The sequence below is a fragment of the Lampetra fluviatilis genome, chromosome 2, assembly GCF_964198595.1.
Source record: "Lampetra fluviatilis chromosome 2, kcLamFluv1.1, whole genome shotgun sequence".
Lineage (NCBI taxonomy): Eukaryota > Metazoa > Chordata > Hyperoartia > Petromyzontiformes > Petromyzontidae > Lampetra > Lampetra fluviatilis.
This window is the reverse complement of record NC_136276.1, coordinates 7,863,645-7,882,884: the sequence shown is the minus strand read 5'-3', so window position 1 is coordinate 7,882,884 and position 19,240 is coordinate 7,863,645. Positions and strand designations below refer to the sequence as shown.

At 43.5% G+C, this 19,240-nt stretch overlaps 1 protein-coding gene across 2 annotated transcripts in view; it reads right to left on the bottom strand.

Moving 5' to 3' along the window:
* Positions 1-15,235: 15,235 nt before the first annotated feature.
* The window catches only part of MOCOS (molybdenum cofactor sulfurase), a 60,665-nt gene continuing 56,660 nt past the window's right edge, over positions 15,236-19,240 (bottom strand). For both annotated transcript variants that reach the window (XM_078867680.1, XM_078867672.1), the window contains one exon: positions 15,236-15,905. In XM_078867680.1, coding sequence (XP_078723806.1) covers positions 15,801-15,905 — 105 coding nt within the window. In that variant the 3' untranslated portion in view covers positions 15,236-15,800. The remainder of the gene's footprint in view (positions 15,906-19,240) is intronic.

The following is a 19,240-nucleotide window of genomic DNA, read 5'->3' as shown; positions in this document are numbered from 1 at the left end:
CGTGACTGCAAGGAATCATCTTCTTAGGTTTTTTCGGTAAAGTCACGTAGGTAAAACATCAAAATGAATGAAAATAAAATAAAATCAAAAGTCACGACGTTTCGGAGGCAACACAAAAATAAAAATGTTCATGGAAATCTATATTGTCAATGTGTTGCCTCCGAAACGTCGTGATTTTTGATTTTATTTTATTTTCATTCATTTTGATGTTTTACCTACGTGACTCTACCGAAAAAACCTAAGAAGATGACACATTGACAATATAGATTTCCATGAACATTTTTATTTAAAAAGTGTTTCTTATCAACCATTGCTTTTTGGTACACATGTAAGTATGTACATACATGCAGGCACACTCAACAACAACCACAACCGCTGTCATTCGCCACTAACAAACCACGGCGCTTGTTTCAAGCTTGGTGCACTTTGAGGCCACGTGAAGTGTCGAAGGCTCGCTGGTAGGAGCTCACGGGACAGACCCAGCAGGAGACGTGGGTTGACTCACTCAGATGACCGACTGTGCTGCTCGCTCGCATACACAGACACATATTATACAATGGTAAAACAATTCTTCTCTACGTGTTTCTGCTTAAACCGTCCAGGAGTAATTATTTCAGAGTTTAATTTCGATGTGATTTTTCGTGTATTTTAAAGCCTTGGGCGTTTCAATGCCCTGCGTTTTAGTTGTGCACTTTACATGACTGGGGCTATGGTAAATTAAATTATTATATCGTTATGATTAATGAGGCTTGTAACGCTGCATTGGGATGTCCATGTGGTCCTGTAGTGCCTACCCAGATCAAGGAATTTAAATGTATTTTCAGAAATGCTGATGCCAGTTCCCAAGACTCGTCAGTGATATTATTTTTATATTCTGTGATTTAATACAGCTATAGGTAGCCATAGGTCAGTCCAGCAACATAGATTGTTGTGCTGTGCTTCTAAGCTCTCACGTCTATGTGCCGTTCCTTCACCAATCTGGACTGACTGGCAGTAGTGAAGCATGGTCTAATATAACCCCCACGACATTCTTCGAAGACAGTGGCGCAACCATGAACCGCATTAGAACATCAACAGGCCGATGTGCACATCGTCGTAAGTGGAAAATAAAAAAAAGCCACCAGAGCGATTGTGGCCATGCAACTCGCACTGTGGACCATAGAGTGAACTCGTGGAGATACGTCGACTCGTATACCTTGAGACACCTAGAGATACATGGAGACTCCTAGAGGTTCCATGAAGACAAGCCGCAGTGCGACTGTGGACATGCAACCCAAACCACGGACCATATTCTAAACCACTGTAGTCTGTACTCCTTCGACAGAGGACCACGAGCAAAACATCACACGAACTCTCTCCTGGAGCCCTCTCGCCGTGGCTAGCAGACCTCGACATTGGCATGAAGCTCCTGGACGTATCGCTGCCATGGTGCGCAAGACAAGAATAACCAGGGCCTGGAGAAGGTACCTCGTCTGGAGGTGGATTGCAAAAACAATGGGCCGTACGTTGACGCGTGCGTCGAGGGATATGCGATGTAATATGCTGCGTTGACGCGGGAGACGAGTCGCGGTAGGCAGTGCACAACATTGGACGTGCCACGTGCAGATGTTTTCTGAAAAGGCTGCAGCTGTTGCGGAGCGAACCGCAAATGAGGCACCTTGACCGTGACCACGCAGGCACGGTGGAGTAGGAGGGGGGAGGCTGGCACCCCGTGCCGCGCGCCGCAGCTGTTTGCGCACCATCGTGTTCTTAAAATGCGCAACGCGGGCAGGGCTCGGTGCTGTAATGGGAACATTGCTGACTTGCCTCCAGAAAATATGTTGTTGAAATGTTTTTTTTCCTTCTTCTTCTTCTGATGAGCATCACGACTTTCATTTGAACCTTCTATTGATGGAGGTTTTTTTGTATTACTACCTCTTTATTGGTACATCGAAGCATGTAATGCATCTGAGAGGACCGTACATCGAGGAGGGTGGAGGGATGGAACCAGGTGTGTGGGTGTAGGTGCCCGGGCGGTGGATTGTTTACATGGCAGGATCGTGAGAGGCGGTGTCAGCTTTGGAGAGGCGTTCATCATCCTGCGGTAGATTGACTCTGGCTGATGGTGATGATAACGACATAGTTATGTGTGTGTCTAATAGCGGACAAGGAAGTTTTATATTTGTAGTTTTTTTTTAGGCAATGATGAAAACGAACCGTGTTTGCAAGACTCGTCGTCATTTGGGATTCGTGTAATTACGTTAAAATAGTATGCCGTTACGTTTAAGGCAATTGTAACTGCAATTTTACTAACGAGACTGAAAAAAACAACGATGCCAATGTGGACGGTGAATTATGAAAAAAAGAGTCGATTCTTGACTCTAAATTGCGATGAGCCGCTAAATCACTTCAGGAGTGGTGGTGGTGGAGGTGAGGGCCTGGTAGGGGGGGGGGTCATCAATATATTTGCGTAAACTTGATATTTATAATTCCTCCAAGCAAATTGCTTTGATTTTAATCAGGTTCGAGCCCATGCAGACACGTGTCCTTCCAAAAGGAGACCACGTGCCTGAGAGGAGATGGAGCGATGAAATCGGCTTGTGGTACCGGTGGCTTTAGATGTATTGTTACATCGCGGGTTGTTAGAGACGGCGGCAGCTTTTTTTCTGAGGCCTTCATCCAGCAGTGGATTGATCAGCGCTGATGTCACAAATTCACGTAAAGCAAAACGATGTGAAGGGACACAGAAGAGCGAGAAATATGTTCGTGCAAACATTCAGGGGCAAGATGATATACCACGGACATGTACCTTAACGTTGGATAACGCTCTTTAATTGAAACAATACAAAATTGCGTCCAGCAAGCGATAAATATTGCAGTCGGCAAGCCATAAAATTGTGACGAGTCAGTAAATTCAGCAAGCCACGATTATAAGTTCACATTTTTCAGGCTCACCTCTCAACACTGTCTCTGCTTGCTCGAATGATCCATTTGTTTGTGGATGGAAGATGGGATGGCCGGTGTTGTACGGTGCGACAGTTGCCTTCCTCGGTGCGAAATTAGCTCGCAAATCTCAGCCACGACATCACATTAGAGCTCGAGGTTTATGTATGATTTTAATATTTACGTAATTTATCGGTGTGTGTCCAGTAACTCTCTCTCTCTCAATACAGATCACCCTGTCACGCTTCGTACAGCATCTCAAGATGTGTCTAAGTATATATCGATGTCATTATACAACTCTATTGTGTTGTAAATTTATGGTGTACAGTGTATGTAATATCGGAATCGCATTTCGGCTACTGCTTTTTGTTTTGTGCCACCTTATATCATATAAACAATCTACAGTACATGGATACATGTTTTTAGGACTATGTAGTTAAACATAGAAGATACCTTACCTTTTTGTCTAGTTTTAAATCAAAATAAGCCATGTTATTTGTTTATATGCAGTGCAATATTAACGTGAAATATTTATACGCCGTGTGTTTTTTTGAGCCTGCCATAGTAATATTTCCACACATACCTTCTTTCCCCGCACCTCTGAGTAGCACGGTTGGGTACGTATATGGTGCGAAAGAAGTTAACCATACATACATTTAACATTAAAACAGAAGAATGTATCTTGATTCAAATAATTTTCCTTGCCGATTCAAATTCTTTTCATTGCACCAAACTCAACTGCTTTTCCAGCTGTAGTTGGAGCCAATTCCATTTAGCACAAGAAGACTGTGAAGAGTCGTCCCCCACCACTTACCAAGGCGAACAGCTCAATCACCTCATTTTTAACCACCGCCGCCACGCAGTACTGCACTAATTAAAAACTCAAAGAGGAAGCCCTGGCATGACAACTCGGGTGAAAGCTAAATTGTTCGAGCCCGTGGAACATAATGAGCTACATAAGTACGGAGCCACTGCAAGTGTTTTGATTGCATCCCGAGTGTCGTCTGATAACCCCCAGTTGCCGGTCAACTACGGAGGACGCGGGGGGCGACGTTTTGATGTGACGCTTTGGAACGCCGCCTCTGGCTTCGCGGCTGTGCGGTGATTCTGGCTACAAATCCTCCCGACACTTACACCGGGCGCTGGGAATGGAATGAATTACCACGGGGGATTGGGGGAGGAAGGTACAAAGGGGTCCATTCACTCCCCGCTTATATTTCAGCTTCCAATCCGTAAGGCTGCGAGTACAGAGCCTCGAAGCGTTGAAGTTAAATGAGCTTACCTTTTTAGATGCTGAGATGTGGCTTAATGCTGCTGCAGGGTGGACTGCTGTATATGAAAGTTCCCCAAAAAACAATTTAAATGGAAAGGTTCATGAGTATAATGCCAATGTGGTGTAGTCCGTTAAGTATCCCTGAGAATGCTGGGATCAAAACTGAAATTATGCCTCAGTGTGTAGGTGACTTTAAAGATATCAGCCCATCCACGATGACTTGATGGAGATAAAATCCTGACGTAGTCACAGTTAGCTCTGCGGGTTAAGATCAGTGTGAAATCCTGTGCAGCAACGTGGTCTTCTACAGGGCAAGTGAGAGGGGGGGGGGGGCAAGCACTGAATCGGTGTTTCTCTCCAGAGCGTTTTCATGCCCAGATGCGTCACTTTGGCAAAGGACGTTCCGATGAACACATTCCTGCGGAGGGAGCTGGTAGGAACGTTGGGTGGCTCGGTCAATGGCCAGGGTCAACGGCGGCGTGGTGTATTCCGCAAATATGCCCGACCGTGAGGGCGGGCATAAGCCGGCGTGAGTAGGTTAAACGTTGAGTTATATAAGGGCACCACGGGGTGACCAGCCCCTCCACACCCTCCCCACTCTCCCCTCCCCACCCAGCCCCTCCCTGCAAGACGGACGGACAGACACAATAATCCCCTGTAGACTGGTGGAACCAGTGGGTTCCTACCAGTATAACGTAGGGCTGTGCGCAGTAACTGCATTGGCAATCTTATGGTCTTACAAACCTGTAAGCGAACAAGAGTGGAGCGTGGCAAGTGCGTGGATGGAAGACGAGGAATACCAAGGTGTTGAAAGGCTTGGGGCTGCGAGAACAATTTCTCTTTTAAAACGTGCCACATCCACCACCCCAAAGATACTAATGGCAGACAGTTACCCATTACAATGAACTAGTGAGATGCTCGATCATGTTTAACAAAACGAACACTGTGATTATTTTGAAACAAACCATCTTTCGTACATAATTTGTTTATTGCCAATGTTCTCTGGTCGTCACCAAGCTCCGTCCATCACCTCCCGTCCAGCGGCACACGGGAGAACAGAGATTATTTTCCACAACTAATTTGGTGTTGCCTGATTAGTCGAGTAATCCGGACCAATAATTAGTCATTACTCGAATGGTTGAATATCCCAGCTGTATTATTGTATAGTACCATTGCAAATATACATTAAAATAAATTATTGAGTCAGCCTCATCATATATTTCACACATTCTCAAACCACTTTAATTAACCATCTCTGTCCATGTATGATGTACATTCAGACTCCGAACTAATTTTACAAAGTTCGAAAAAGCAACACCACACATCGTTAAAGTGAGTCTTACAGTGCCGGCAAGAGAGGAGCTTCTGCTTGGGCCCGATGTCTCTCGTGCACGCTTCAGTTTATTTCTGCTCCTGACTCGACTCCCACTGGATGTCATAACCTCGCACTCCAGTCCCCTGTGCGGTGCCCCAGGGGGCACCATCGCGATTGTGAATAGCATCAATATTTCAAGGACTCGGTCTCATCGTTACACCCACTTGGGGCACCTTGATTGCTCAGGAGGAGACTTGGGGGCAATTAGCGAAACGCTTTCCAAAAGCCACCTGTTTGTACAATAAATACGCTAATTCTCATTATTCCTGCTTGAAATGCCTCCTATTGCGTATCTATTGACAACTCACAAATAAAATCACACGTTTTCAGAGGGATGTTAGGACCCTGACAAATAGTGATGCTCCTTTTTTAAAATCCTTTATGTTAAGTTCGCTAGCTTGCTTGCTTGCTTAGGACCGTGCAAATCTTTCGGTCGTTTTTTAACCCACTTCCCGTGATCCAATCGAGCTGACATTTTGCACACAGACTCGTTGTGCGTGATAATGCATTTTCGTGAAAAAAAATGTCCAAAATTTTCCACTGTTTAGGGAATTTTTTTTAAAATATTTACTTACCAATTGCTTAATGCTGCCAGACAATCATCTGACCCATAGGTGGCAGCCATCTCAAGCCAGAGGACGAGAGGATTCTAGCCGCCACGCATATAAAGGATTTATAGTGAAAAACTTTGTTTTTACGGGTTAATTTTTTTATCGTTCGTTCGTTTCTGAGTCTGCTTGTCCTGGTGAGAGTCGCGGCGGCAGCATGTTGAGTCGGGCGGTCCAAACTTCCCCTTTTTTATTAACAAATATATTTAGTTGCTTTGCTCTTTCCGGTACTTTTATTTTATAGATTCACCTTGGAGTTCTTACGCAGATAAAACAGACCTTTGTCATGATAATTACCGCAGTTTATTACAAATTGTAAAATATTATATCTGTTACCCTACCAGTCACCCATTTGTGCTGTCTAAATAATGAATGTTTGATTAAGCTTCCCAAGAGGAACAGTGCAGCATTAATAACGTGTGCATAAGCGGCTTTTGCAAATATCAGCCAGACATATATGTTTTTTATAATTATATTGCAAGAGTACAGACATTTTCCTAAGCCCGATTTTCGTCTGATAGCCACTAACCACCCATGACAGAACGTATTACAAAACTTATGAAAACAATGTTTCTCGAATTATGGGATCTCATGCGAACAGACTTAGTTTATATAATACTATTTAACACATCAACTGATAAACTTACTTTAGTGTTTTTAATCCTGAAAGTTTTTGTTTTAATAGGGAGTGCCAAAAAAAACCCATCTTCTTTTCTGCAGTGCGTTTGATGCCCGAGGGCTTTCGATGCGTTTTATAAAAGCCTGACAGGCCCACTGCTGGCTCTAAGGGGCATAATTTATTTTGCCCTGGACCACCGAGCAAAAAACGAGAATTCGCTCCATTCACCTCTGACAACGGGCGGAAGCTTTGTGTGTGATAGCAGCAAGTAATGAAAGATCCAGGCTCTCGGACTCGTTTATGAGCAAGGGATTGTTATTGTTACTGGCTAGAATGCTCCCTGTTAAATTCAATTTTCGACTAAAAGTGCACAGGGCCAGAGCTGCTCACGTTGCAAAGACCAACAGTGTGTACACATATTGCATGGTGTAGAACATAGAAAACCCAAAGCAATGAAATTGAAAGACAGCTGTCAATTTTTTTGGAGACCATTTTCTTCAACTGAAAAGTGTAGACGCTGCCTCCAACACAACCATATACATATCTTACGATGGCAAAGGTGTCCACAGAGAAATGTTTAGAAAAAATAATAAAGTGCAGCACAGTAAGCTACGCCGCAGATTAAAATGCATTGTCTTGGAGATTTGCCCCCTTATTTATTATTCTCGAGACATGGCCACGTTTTCACGAACATGGGCCAGCAATGAATATTCACCAACTCATAAATGTGGGCCATAAATTCATTTTGGTATGGGCACGCGCACACAATCACGTACCTTAACATATACAAATAACCACAAAACTCAACACATTAATAACACTGCCCTAAAAGGAAAACCATAAAATAGATGACGTTTTGGGCGATGGCCCAGATAGAGTGCATAAGAGTTGGAGAATGCACTTCATACTTGCGGGGGCCTGACGACATACACACGTATGCAAAGCACACCCTGCAGTCTGGGTGCATACAATCTGGCGTTAGCCACGCACGGTTGAGCTCGCTGCATAATTAAACATTTAATTCCACAACTGCAGCCGTTTATCGATCTCGCGTGGCCGAAATGGCGTCATCTTCGAGGTCGCAGGCAATCTGAGGACACAGTGGCACTGGAACAGTGTGGCTGCGTCACGCACAGTGATTCGGCAACCACGGAAGACGGCAGAGTGTCTTTTATTTACGCGACAAAAATAAATGAGCAGCCGATATACTTCTAGATTTGAAGCTTTCGTGACTGCAAGGATTCATATTCTTAGGTGTTTTCGGTAAAGTCACGTAGGTAAAAAATTAAAATTAATAAAAGTAAAGTAAAAATAAAATAAAAATCACGACGTTTCGGAGGCAACACAAGCTTCCGTCTTCAGGTGGAACCGTCACAGCACGATAGCTGTATCAAGTAAATGAGTGATTACAAGAGATACCACTCCGTATATATAATGGTTGAGGGGGGGGATGGGCCAGGAACGGTCCACTTTTTATTATTATGGTAAGCCGATATACGTTCTCCTTTGCACGCCTGTCTATTCGCGTAAGAAAATAAAGGTATTTCGTGCATCAACCTGTTAGGCGCACGGCCTCCTGAGAGTGCATCTTTTTCAGCAGCATGGTTTTCAAGGCAAGTGAAACCCTCGATCGGTTTCGACATGCGGTCTCATCGGTAGTCAAGATTGCTTGAATCAATGCACGATGTGGGGGGCCTACCTATTTCGACGCACAATTATATAGCAATGCCGCACATAATTCGAAATAATCATCGGCGTCGTTGTGGATAATATAAATAACACGTCTCATTCCCTGATATGTTTCTCATCATTATTACCATCAGCCACGATCTATCCACCGCTGGATGAAGGCCTCCCCAAGCCATTGCCCTCTCTCACGGTATTGTTCTGTTTTTCGGCAGCCACTCTCTCCTTTTGAGTCTTGACCAGCACCATCCTCCTCATCATCCCTTCACAGTGACGTGTCTGGCAGCAGTGGAGTGAGCAGGTAATTGCAGTGCTGCGCCCTTGTCTTACACGCTCGGTAAAACGAACCCTGGCGAATGAAGCACGATAAACCTCCACGTATTTGGCCTTTGCACGTAATTTTTTGCGTCGTTTTTACACATTCCATCGGCCACACAGGCCTTTTTTGGCAAAGCAAATCATTTGCGCAGCATTGCTTTCAACAAAAGCTGAGGCAGGAGCGGCTTCGACACACAATGTCTCATCAGCAGTCAGGCTTGCTTGAACCAATCTTGGTAGACTGACATATTTTGGAGACAAGGGGCCTGATCTCTGTTGAATACGGGGCTCCAGTTTCTTACCCTTCCGTCCATCGCCGCAACAAACAACAGTGATGACAAGTGGCTTAATGCTCTACACTAAAACACGGTTCGGGGTTATTTGGGTTGATTCTCCTGTTTTTTTTTTAAATCATTTATTAGTGTTTCGTTTGTTGTCCTTTCCCGCACCTCCGATTAGCACGGTTGCCTACGTAGGGCGCGAAAGTAGTTCAACATACACACGTGTACATTATGCATGTGTACGGGTGTCTTATAAACAAGCTTATTTCGTATAAAATGCATTCAAGCGCGTGTAATTCTTTTAGAGTGAAACGCCGATGGCATCTAGGGGTTTGTTGATTTAAAGGGCACCATCCTAAGGAATTATGTTCATAAATGATTACATTACATCGGGTTTGGAGCGGTGATGTCACCTTACTGTGAACCTGGCGACCAGTATGGTGAAGTATGGTCAAACTACCTACACAACCGTCATGGACACAGGGTTGCACATTTTACTAATAACCAAATTAACAAACAGAAATCATCCAACGCGTTCGTCAATAACACAGCCTTAAAAACAAGTATACAGTAAGCGACGTTTTAGGCTGTGGCCCTTCTTCTCAGCACATAGGCCAGAGGTAGATAAATAATGAATGCATACCCTTCAACTAAAAACCCATCATGACGACGTGCCATCAAATGATTGAAATGAAGAACAAATGCATGCGAGCGAGGCGCGCGCGTTTTATACGGCTCGGTGAGTCCTAGGCATGCATCCAGTGATGTTTATTGTTGTTTCCCCGCACCTCCCATTAGCATGGTTGGCTACGTACACGGCTGAGTGCCACGCTGATGGGACGTTAACTACCTCGCCTGGTATACAGGAGGTCGTGAGTTTGATCCCGACCTGAGGCATGTATATTTGGAGTTCGCATGTGTCTCTCGCCGTGGTCGTGTGGATTTTTCTCTGAGTCCTCTGGTTTTTCCACATTTTAGAAACGCGTATTTGGCTGTTATACATTTCACCGTGATAGGCCACTTCGTTTGAGCTGTCATTTGTGGCCGGGTTGCTTCTGAAAAGAGCTATATAGCTCCAGTGGGTCTTACCTGGTAAAATAAAAACGTAGGTTAGTTTAGCACACTTCCCTAGATTGGAAAAGGCCACCACCATCGCCGGTAGTTTTGCATTTTTGCTTCATTCGAAGTGCCTGGGTAAGTGTTGCGTGGCCGCATACTCCAGAGTGGCTTTCATCACTCAGTGGGCAGCTCGGGAGCATTACCCCCGTGTTATGTGTACATTATATTCCATTAAACTAATTCCAATGTGCTCCGGGGAATAGGGCAGCTTACCCTCAGCTGTTATGAATATAAAACACTTTCCTCCATCTGTTGTGGTGTCGGGGCGAGTGGGTGTGTCGGAGTGGGTAACAAACCCTGTCCCTGCGCTCGTCTGACGATCCCCAGGCACAAATCCTCGTGTTTCTTGAGCACGTCTTTGTTGACACATTCAGTCGTGTAAATATGTTCAGTGTGCTGGAGAAATCGCTTTGAATGAGAGTTCAGTGAAACACAGACGCGGCCATTTGCTGACATGATTTGTTTGTTTTACTGAAGTACTTGTATCATTCATTTAACCAGATGAAAATGCAGGCCCGTTGAGATTAATTATACCTTGCCTCTTTTGCAAGGGTGACCTGGATGAACACAATCAAAGTGAATTCACATAAACAAAACGTGAGCGGCGCTCATATTCCTTGATGATTCTGAGCCATTGGTGGTAATTCCACATTCCTATTGTGGGGCACATGTGCCTTATGTCAACCACTGTTGATCATCATCATCAGCAGACATGATCAATTCACTGCTGGATGAAGGCCTCCCCAAGCCAGTGCCATCTCACACTATCCTGTCATGTCATGAACCACATTTTTCCCCAAATGAAAGTTTTCACAAAATGCTCTCGATTTAACAGTTGTTTCGCCAGCGCAACACTGGAATTGTAACTGATGACTCGGCTAACGCTGTCACAATATCACGACCGATAAAGTCAGCAAGTCCAATTTTTTTTTACAGCCAATTCATGCCGTGGAGGTGTATCTAATGAAAGTGAGTGATCGAGTCACCTTCACCCACCCACGTGTCTGTGCCAGATGACATTCGGTGAAGTCCTGCAGTCACGTTGAAATGAGCCAAGGCAATCGTGTGATCGGTGATGTCATTCGGGTTTGACAGTCCAGGGGCTTGTTGCTCTCGGCTACCAGAAACGAGTAAACGATAGAAGCACTCTCCGTAAAAATGCAGTGCCAAGCCAGGGCCAAAGGTCACGAGTTTAATAATGAGCGCACCGCAAGTTATTCTTCGACCCAACGCGCACCGATTGCCCAGACGCAAATGAGCGCACGCTGCAGTGGGCATGTACGTACCAGTGCCTCGTCGTCGTCGCGTGAGCAAATCCAGCTGAGGTGATGGGCAAGGAGGCCTCGAGGTATGACCTTCTCACACAAAGAGCTGTAGTTTTCATTCTGGCAGAATCTCCGAAATGAACTTGGCATAGTTAACCTTATCAGAGGTTCTTTTTGTCTTTTTTTAAATGAAAAAAAAATCTCAGATGAGTTAATTGTGCAACAGGCTCCTTAATGGTGTTTAGAATACAGGTACATGAACTTTTGCGAACGATTTATTGGAATATTAAAAAAGGTGCGATGATGCGTTCTGACACTTGTTGTTCAGCAGAAGTATGTCGCGATGTTCCGTGTGGTTCTGGGGAACAGAATACTGTGGATGGCATCACAGTGCCAGTGTCAATCCTCAAAAATTATAAAAACTAAAAAGTCACGTCTATTCTTTTTACAAGATACAAAAAACACTTCAATATTTTTTTCCCCAACATCACTTCCTCCTTGATTAGCACTGATTAGTGATCAGTGTAACTTAATTTTCTTCGCACATAATTTACACTCTTTAATTATTATTTTTTTTTAATCGAAAATGAACATTTTAAATGCACACTTTGGTTCATTTTACAAAAATAAGCAGCTAATCGTTGCTGCTGGTAAATGCTGGGTATTACCGCCATCAGCAGCCTCGGTTAATCCACATTGGATAAAGGCCTCCCCCATCATGCATGTTGTTCACGGGGGTTATTTGACCATGCTTCATAATGCTGGCCAGTGGTGGATGTTTGACTATATTTCACCATGCTGTTTAATGCAGGTTCTTGAAGGTTGGGCAGGACTGGTTCAGTTATCACAAAAACACTACGGCATTTTCCTTGTATGCCACCCAGGTGACTTCGATTTGCTGTACCGTACTTCGCCTCAATGTCTATGCTCCCCTTCTTCGCCAAGCCTACCCAGACCAGTCAAACGAAGCGTGGTAAAATAACCCGCCACAACCTAAAGCCGCACGGCATAATGATGCCTTCCGGCTGCGGTGGATTGACAAAAAGTAGTAAGTACATCTACGTGTAGTTTTATACGTACTGTATAATAAACAACGTAGAGTATACGATTTGTAACTAGGATTTAGAATACTTGAACTGACCAATAAACCCAATAAGCTCGTGTTTCTTTCACTTTTTAATCTGCATTCTCCCTAGGCTAACTTTTTTTTTAATCATCCATTTTGGTCGCAGCATTAATTTGACTCCAAGTGGGTTTTGAATATTCCATGAATGCTTTGAGACTCCTCAACTTGGTCATTTTCGATTTAAAGCTTTCGTGACTGCAGGGATTCATCTTCTTGGTTCTTTCGGTAAAGTCACGTAGAAGGGAAGTAATAAAATAAAATTAATAAAATAATTATCACGTTTCGGCCACAACGCAAGCAGCCGTCCTCAGACGCTGTCTCCCCGACAGACCTGGTCTTCACCTGAGGACGGCTGCTTGCGTTGTGGCCGAAACGTCGTGAGAATTATTTTATTATGTTTTATTTTTATTATTTTATTACTTCCTTTCTACGTAACTTTACCGAAAGAACCAAGAAGATTGGTCATTTTCACCGCTTTTATGCCAACGCAAAGAAGGGACCTCGCCATGGGACCCGCGTGCATCCGGGACCGACAATCGCCTGCGCTGAACCCTCGTGAGCAGCAGGCGGAGCTCAAAGCAAAGCAGCCGACTTCCCAGCGTCGGCAGCCGTCAGTTGAACTTTTTAATGGGGGCCCAGGGCTGTTATAGTTTATGGGGGGGCGCTCTTAATGTACGTGTGTGAACTCCCTTCGCACCGCACGTAGTCCGACCACGCTAATCGGAGGTGCCAACCGCGCCAATGTCGTCCAATCGCTCTCCTCCTCCTCCTGTTTTGCCACCAGCCGTTGCCAAATACTTTACCGAATTGTTATTCACCTCGGTTATTTGCTCTCGTTTTCAAGCGTCATTTTTTTTCTTCTATGAATTGTAAAGCTAAAGGAGAGGTTAAGTGGACAACGCCCATTTTTATTTTGGCACGTATAGAATTGTAACGCCCAAAGTTACGCGATGAATCTATCCACCAAACTGCATCGAGGGATTCGTCATAGTGCTATAGTTTTTACATTTCAACGATTATAAATGAGCGTATTATTTTTGGCGGGAGGGCACTGAGCTGGCGAGGTCCCGGGCTACACGGCCAATGCCTTTATTACACACAGGGCACCTCCCGATGAGCACGGTCGGCTACGTACGGTGCAAAACAAGTTCAACATACACAGAGGGCAGCATCAAGTGGCTTGCTGTCAGGCTGCAATTCGGGTTTTTGAAATGAGCACGGTCGATGCAATGACTGTGAACCAAAACGAGTGCCTCATGTAAATTCACAACCAATAGTTTTCTCCCAAGGGACAGAGGCCATGAAATGTAGCCCCCTCCCTGGCTGCAATTCGGCTGCTTTGACACTTGATAGTTGTACAGAATCACGTCCAGATTTTGAGGCACTGCTGCTTCTGTGCTCCTGCACAGCTGCCAGGCTGCTATTGGTTTACCGCACACTTGGGGTGTGCTTGACTTTATAAACTGCATGAAGAATATGGCTCAAGGCCAAATCACCCGGGATGTAACCCCGATCTCATCAAATTTCAGTAGGTCTAAGCAGTGTTGAGTTGGGATAGTGTTTGAACGGGTGACTAACGTGCAACACCAGGGTGTTTGTTGTAGGTTGCGGGGCAGCAGAGGGCAGTGCAACCAAATTCGCAGTTGTACTGTACGTCTGTGCTCCCCACATCCTATGCTCACCACCTTCACCAACCCAGGGCGGTGAGGTATGGTCAAACTACCTCTAACAACCGGCGTGGTGTAGGGAGGATCTCATCCATTGACAGAAATAGACCGCACATCTACGTGCTGCACATGAGGAGTAAAGGTTACTGCATGAGGCTGCGGCCATCGCCAGTGGTGGGAGGCAGGGAGGTGCTCCAGCGTGTCTCGTGATGCGAGACGAAAAATAATGTATATATGTCAGCAGCGTAAGAAATACTGCCAGTAGCTTTCCCAGTGCTGATTTAGAGAAGACGCGGCAATGAGATATACGGCTCACAAATTTACTTGACCAATGCGAGCTCACTGTGGACCTATTCTATCAAAATGTCAAACCATCTGGAAGGTTCAAAATTCAGGTCAGAGGGGAGCGAGTGGCAGCATGTGATTTTCCAGGTCACTTAATACATTTCATTGCTAAAGTGCTGACATTTAGAAAATATATATATTCACTTGTATTTATGTTAAGATAAACTTCAGAGCTAAAAAATTGTTAAAAGCTAAAAGATGAATGATACGTTTGTCCTTTTTCATGTTCAAATTGATTTACAGGATAGCTTCTCCGTAAAAAGGAGTGAAAAGTGGGGAATGCAAAAAGGTGAAAATGGTTTGCATTATAATACAATACAACTCATCTTATCCACAGTTATGTAAGGGATACATCGCTGATCCTATGATCCACAAATTTCGTCCTTATGCGTGAAATAATTGTGGAGAATAGGAAGTCGTTCCGCAAATACAGGATTCCAAAATCCTCAATCGTTAAAATAGGAGTGATAGGGTTCTAGATAAGAGCAGTTCTGTATCTAAATACAGACACATAAAAGTGTTATTTTATAATTATGTGAAACATGAAAAGCATGTAAAAATATTAAAAGCAATCGATGTGAATGCCATGTGTCCCTTTCAACATTTACAATTTATCACACAAATGCAATTACTCTTGGCAAACGCTGACATTTATTTACATTAACGCATCATGAATCAAGGTAAACACATATTAAAGCTGCTCTTTTAAGAAATATAAATTAACAGTGCTTTAACACAGAATGCTAATATTTGTATAAAAAATCCATCCCAAGCACAGGATCAAATTAACATGATTATGGTACATTTTCATACCAGTATTTGAGTGTATCATCACTGCAGTTTGAAAGATTATAGAATTTTTACAAATTTGAGTGATTATAGGGACTTAATCAAATCCAAGTGATCAAATAAAAATTATTCAGAAACATTGCATTGGCGGTACAATTTTTAAAGTGTGACATCTTGCCTTAATGCCCTGTGTACTCACTCTGTTGTACGTATGTATGTTGAGCTTCTTTCGCACCACACGTAGCCAACCATAGACTAAACACAAATCAGTTCATTAGATTGAAAAGTGCACAGCTCCAGTGGCTTCCTAATATCGGAAGGAAGAGCATTCCAGACGGCCGCAGAAGCGCAAATAGGGGTTGTTAAAGTATAGCCTCGAGCGTGTGCGGCGACTGTAGCCCATGGTGCTAAGGGGATGAATCCTTGCCTCGTGGCAGCACCACGGTGCCGACGTGCAGCATGCTGCCCTGCGCGGGGAGGCGGCTCTGCATCAGACAAATCCCAAACTCCATCTGCGGCACAAAATCAGCGCACGGACTCAACCTCGGCAACAACGCACCCAGAGGTCAACGGCACGCAAGTGACGGCGGACTATCACAGCAATGCCAAATAGGAATGCCGTAATGGCAACAACCAAATCAATTTGTGACCTTTTAAAAGATTTAAGTTGCCAAGAGACGAGATTGGCACGTGAAGGTGCTGGGTGTGGATTGTTGCATCGTGCGAGAGAGATGGTGACCAGATTGGGCGAAGCCTTCATCCAGCAGTGGATTAATCACGGTTGATGGTGATTAAGATCGCTTAATATTTCACAGTTGACGTTCTAATGTTAATGTGTGTACAGTATACTGTGCTTCTTATGAAGAGGAATCGGATGGAGCTTGAGCGTTTGGGAAGCCACTATTTGCATAACCAGTGAAGCAATAATAATTCATATAAATTTGCTCATTTATTCTTGAAGTGAAACCCCTACGTTTGTATTTATTTTCCCACCGTAATTATTCTAGGGGGTGTAAACTTGTCCATGCTTCGACATCGAGAAAGGTTATTAAACGTGGTCAAGTGGGAAATTAGAATTACGCATATTAGTGATGCTCTCTGGTGAACAATGGATCAAGGAATTGGTCTATATCACTTGACAACGCGCAATCCATGGCCACTTAAATCTATAATGCTCGAATAAAGATGTGAAATTCAGCTGCAGTAGAAAGGCCAGGGGTCTCGTCAGTGCCCTGGGAGGTGCTCTTACTCATATTTAATTAAATGAAAAAAATAAATTACGTCTTTATAAGGTTAACCAAAGTCACTTTAACAATGAATTTATGCAATCCACTTTAAAAATGGTATAAGAGATCGAAACAGCATACTTGTCATCTGAATAAAAAAAATACTATTCATGTGTTTAATATCGAAGGTTACATTTCTATCGTAAATTGACTACAGCAGTAAGAGCATAAATTATCATACATTTTACGGAATAGATCAAGTTTGTGCATGCATTGCATTCTACGTTTGCACGTGATTTTAATATATATTAAGCAAATACAAGATGAAGCACACATTCCAGGAATTGTGGCAGTATAAACACGTCAATAGTATTACGAATAGTTTTTGTTTAACCATGATTTTTTTAAAACCCTGAGATCTAATTTCTCAGGGGAACCTGTTTTCAGTTCCATGCCAAACATAACCAAATAATGAAACGCAACACAAATATATAATTAATTGTTGTTTACAAAATATGCTATGAAATGTAATCATTTACAAACTTAAAAAAAAAACCAGAGCATGAAAATAACTAATGCAGCGAGATACCTGGTGGGTACATTTTGAAGCTTTAAGACACGAGCTGATTCCATCTGTTTCAGTTTGAGATCTAAGCAATTGATACGAGAAACATCTGTGGCCTAAAGACAAACCTACTAAAGGGATATTCTTTGGGTTTCTCGGTAAAGTCACTAAAGGGAGTCTACAGCATGAGAGATGCTGTCTGACTTGAAAGCCTGGGAAGATGTGTTTTAAATATGTTTGATATAAGTAAAAATAAACACGTACAAACATTTATGAATGCACCAACAGCTAAATGCAAAGATAACCTGATTTCCAAGTTCAACCTCCGTTCCAAGAAGAAGCCAGATTCACACATTAAAAAGTTAGACGTTGACAAGAATAATAGTCTAATTTCTGACAGCCTAAAATCGGTTCTAGCTAAGGGGTTGAATTTCGCAGTCACCCCTAAACACATCCCAGTTGATGATATCATTGCCTAGGTCGATGTAGCCCTTTAAGGGTTTGGGACGCATAACTGCAGACGTAGAAAGATAATAAATCGCTGCAATCCTTAAAACAAGACACCTATCAGCAACATCCGTAAAGATGAGCGTTTTGAGCTTTCTACATTAAAAAAGAGAGATGACATCGTTAGCCGACAAGGGCAATGCCATGGTCATCATGGACATAACCACATACAATAACAAAATTCAGGACCTACTTAATGATGGTAGCTATACACAAATTTAAAGAGATCCCACCAACAGCCTCGTTACGAAAACCAACAATATCATCACTGATTCGACATCTTTAATCGAACCATCCAAGCGGTTTTCCTTAAAACCCTCTGCTGTTAGACCACCCAGATTGTATGGCTTACCAAAAATCCATAAAGAAGGTCTCCACCATTGACTCGCCCACCTACAAACTGGCTCGATTTCTGTCTGAGACCTTACAACCATTCACTGGTAAGACCACCTCAGCTGTACTTAACTCAGCTCACTTGGTATCGTTAATTAAGGACATCCCACTATCTCCAGGTGATTTGCTCGTTAGTTTCGATGTAGTCTCTTTGTTTACCAAAGTTCCTATGCCTTACACCATTGCAATCATTGAGGATTTGGTCCAAAGACTGAATGCTGATGTACTGGCCCTGGTGAGATACTGCCTCACCAACACTTACTTCACCTGGAATGGAACATTCTACAAACAAATTGAAGGTACCCCTATGGGTTATCCCTTATCTCTGGTTGTCGCCAATGTTTTCATGGAAAAATTTGAGACAGACACCATCCAGGCATCCACTCTACGTCAGTCCCTATGGAAGAGGTACGAAGATTACATCGTTTGTCATCTGGCCACATGGCCAACCAGCTCTGAACCAATTCCTCAACCACATCAATTCCATACATCCACCCATCAAATTCACCATGGAGGTGGAAAAATATGGCAAGCTACCATTCTTAGATGTTTTAATCAAAAAGAGACCAGATGGCTCAATGGGACACTGTCTACAGGAAAGCCACCCATACGGACGCCTACCTAAAACCTGACTCCCACCACCATCCATCCCAGAAGAATTCCCTCATCAAAACTCTACACCATAGAGCTCGAGGTATTTCTGACCATCATCACCTAGCCAGTGAACTGGAACACAGCCACCAAGCTCTCAAGATGAATGGATATTCGGACTACACAATCCATAAAGCTATCACCCCAACCAGTGGGAAAGAACCATCTGAGGACCCAATCAAAACCATCACCTTGCCATACATAACAGGGGTCACCAAAAATATTTCCAAAATCCTGAGCAAACACAAGATCCAGGTTAGATTTAACACAGTACGTAAAATTCGCGATCTGATTCCATCTGTGAAGGATGTGATCCCTGACATGCAATACCCCGGCGTCTACAAACTAAGCTGTGTCTTCGGCAGTAGTTACATTGGGGAAACTAAGCAACATGTCTCGGACCGTGTTCGTGAACATAAGGCAGATCTGAAACATGGTAGGACCAATACCTCGGCCGTGGCTGATCATTGTTTTAATGCGGTTGGCTCACACGAAATGTATTTCT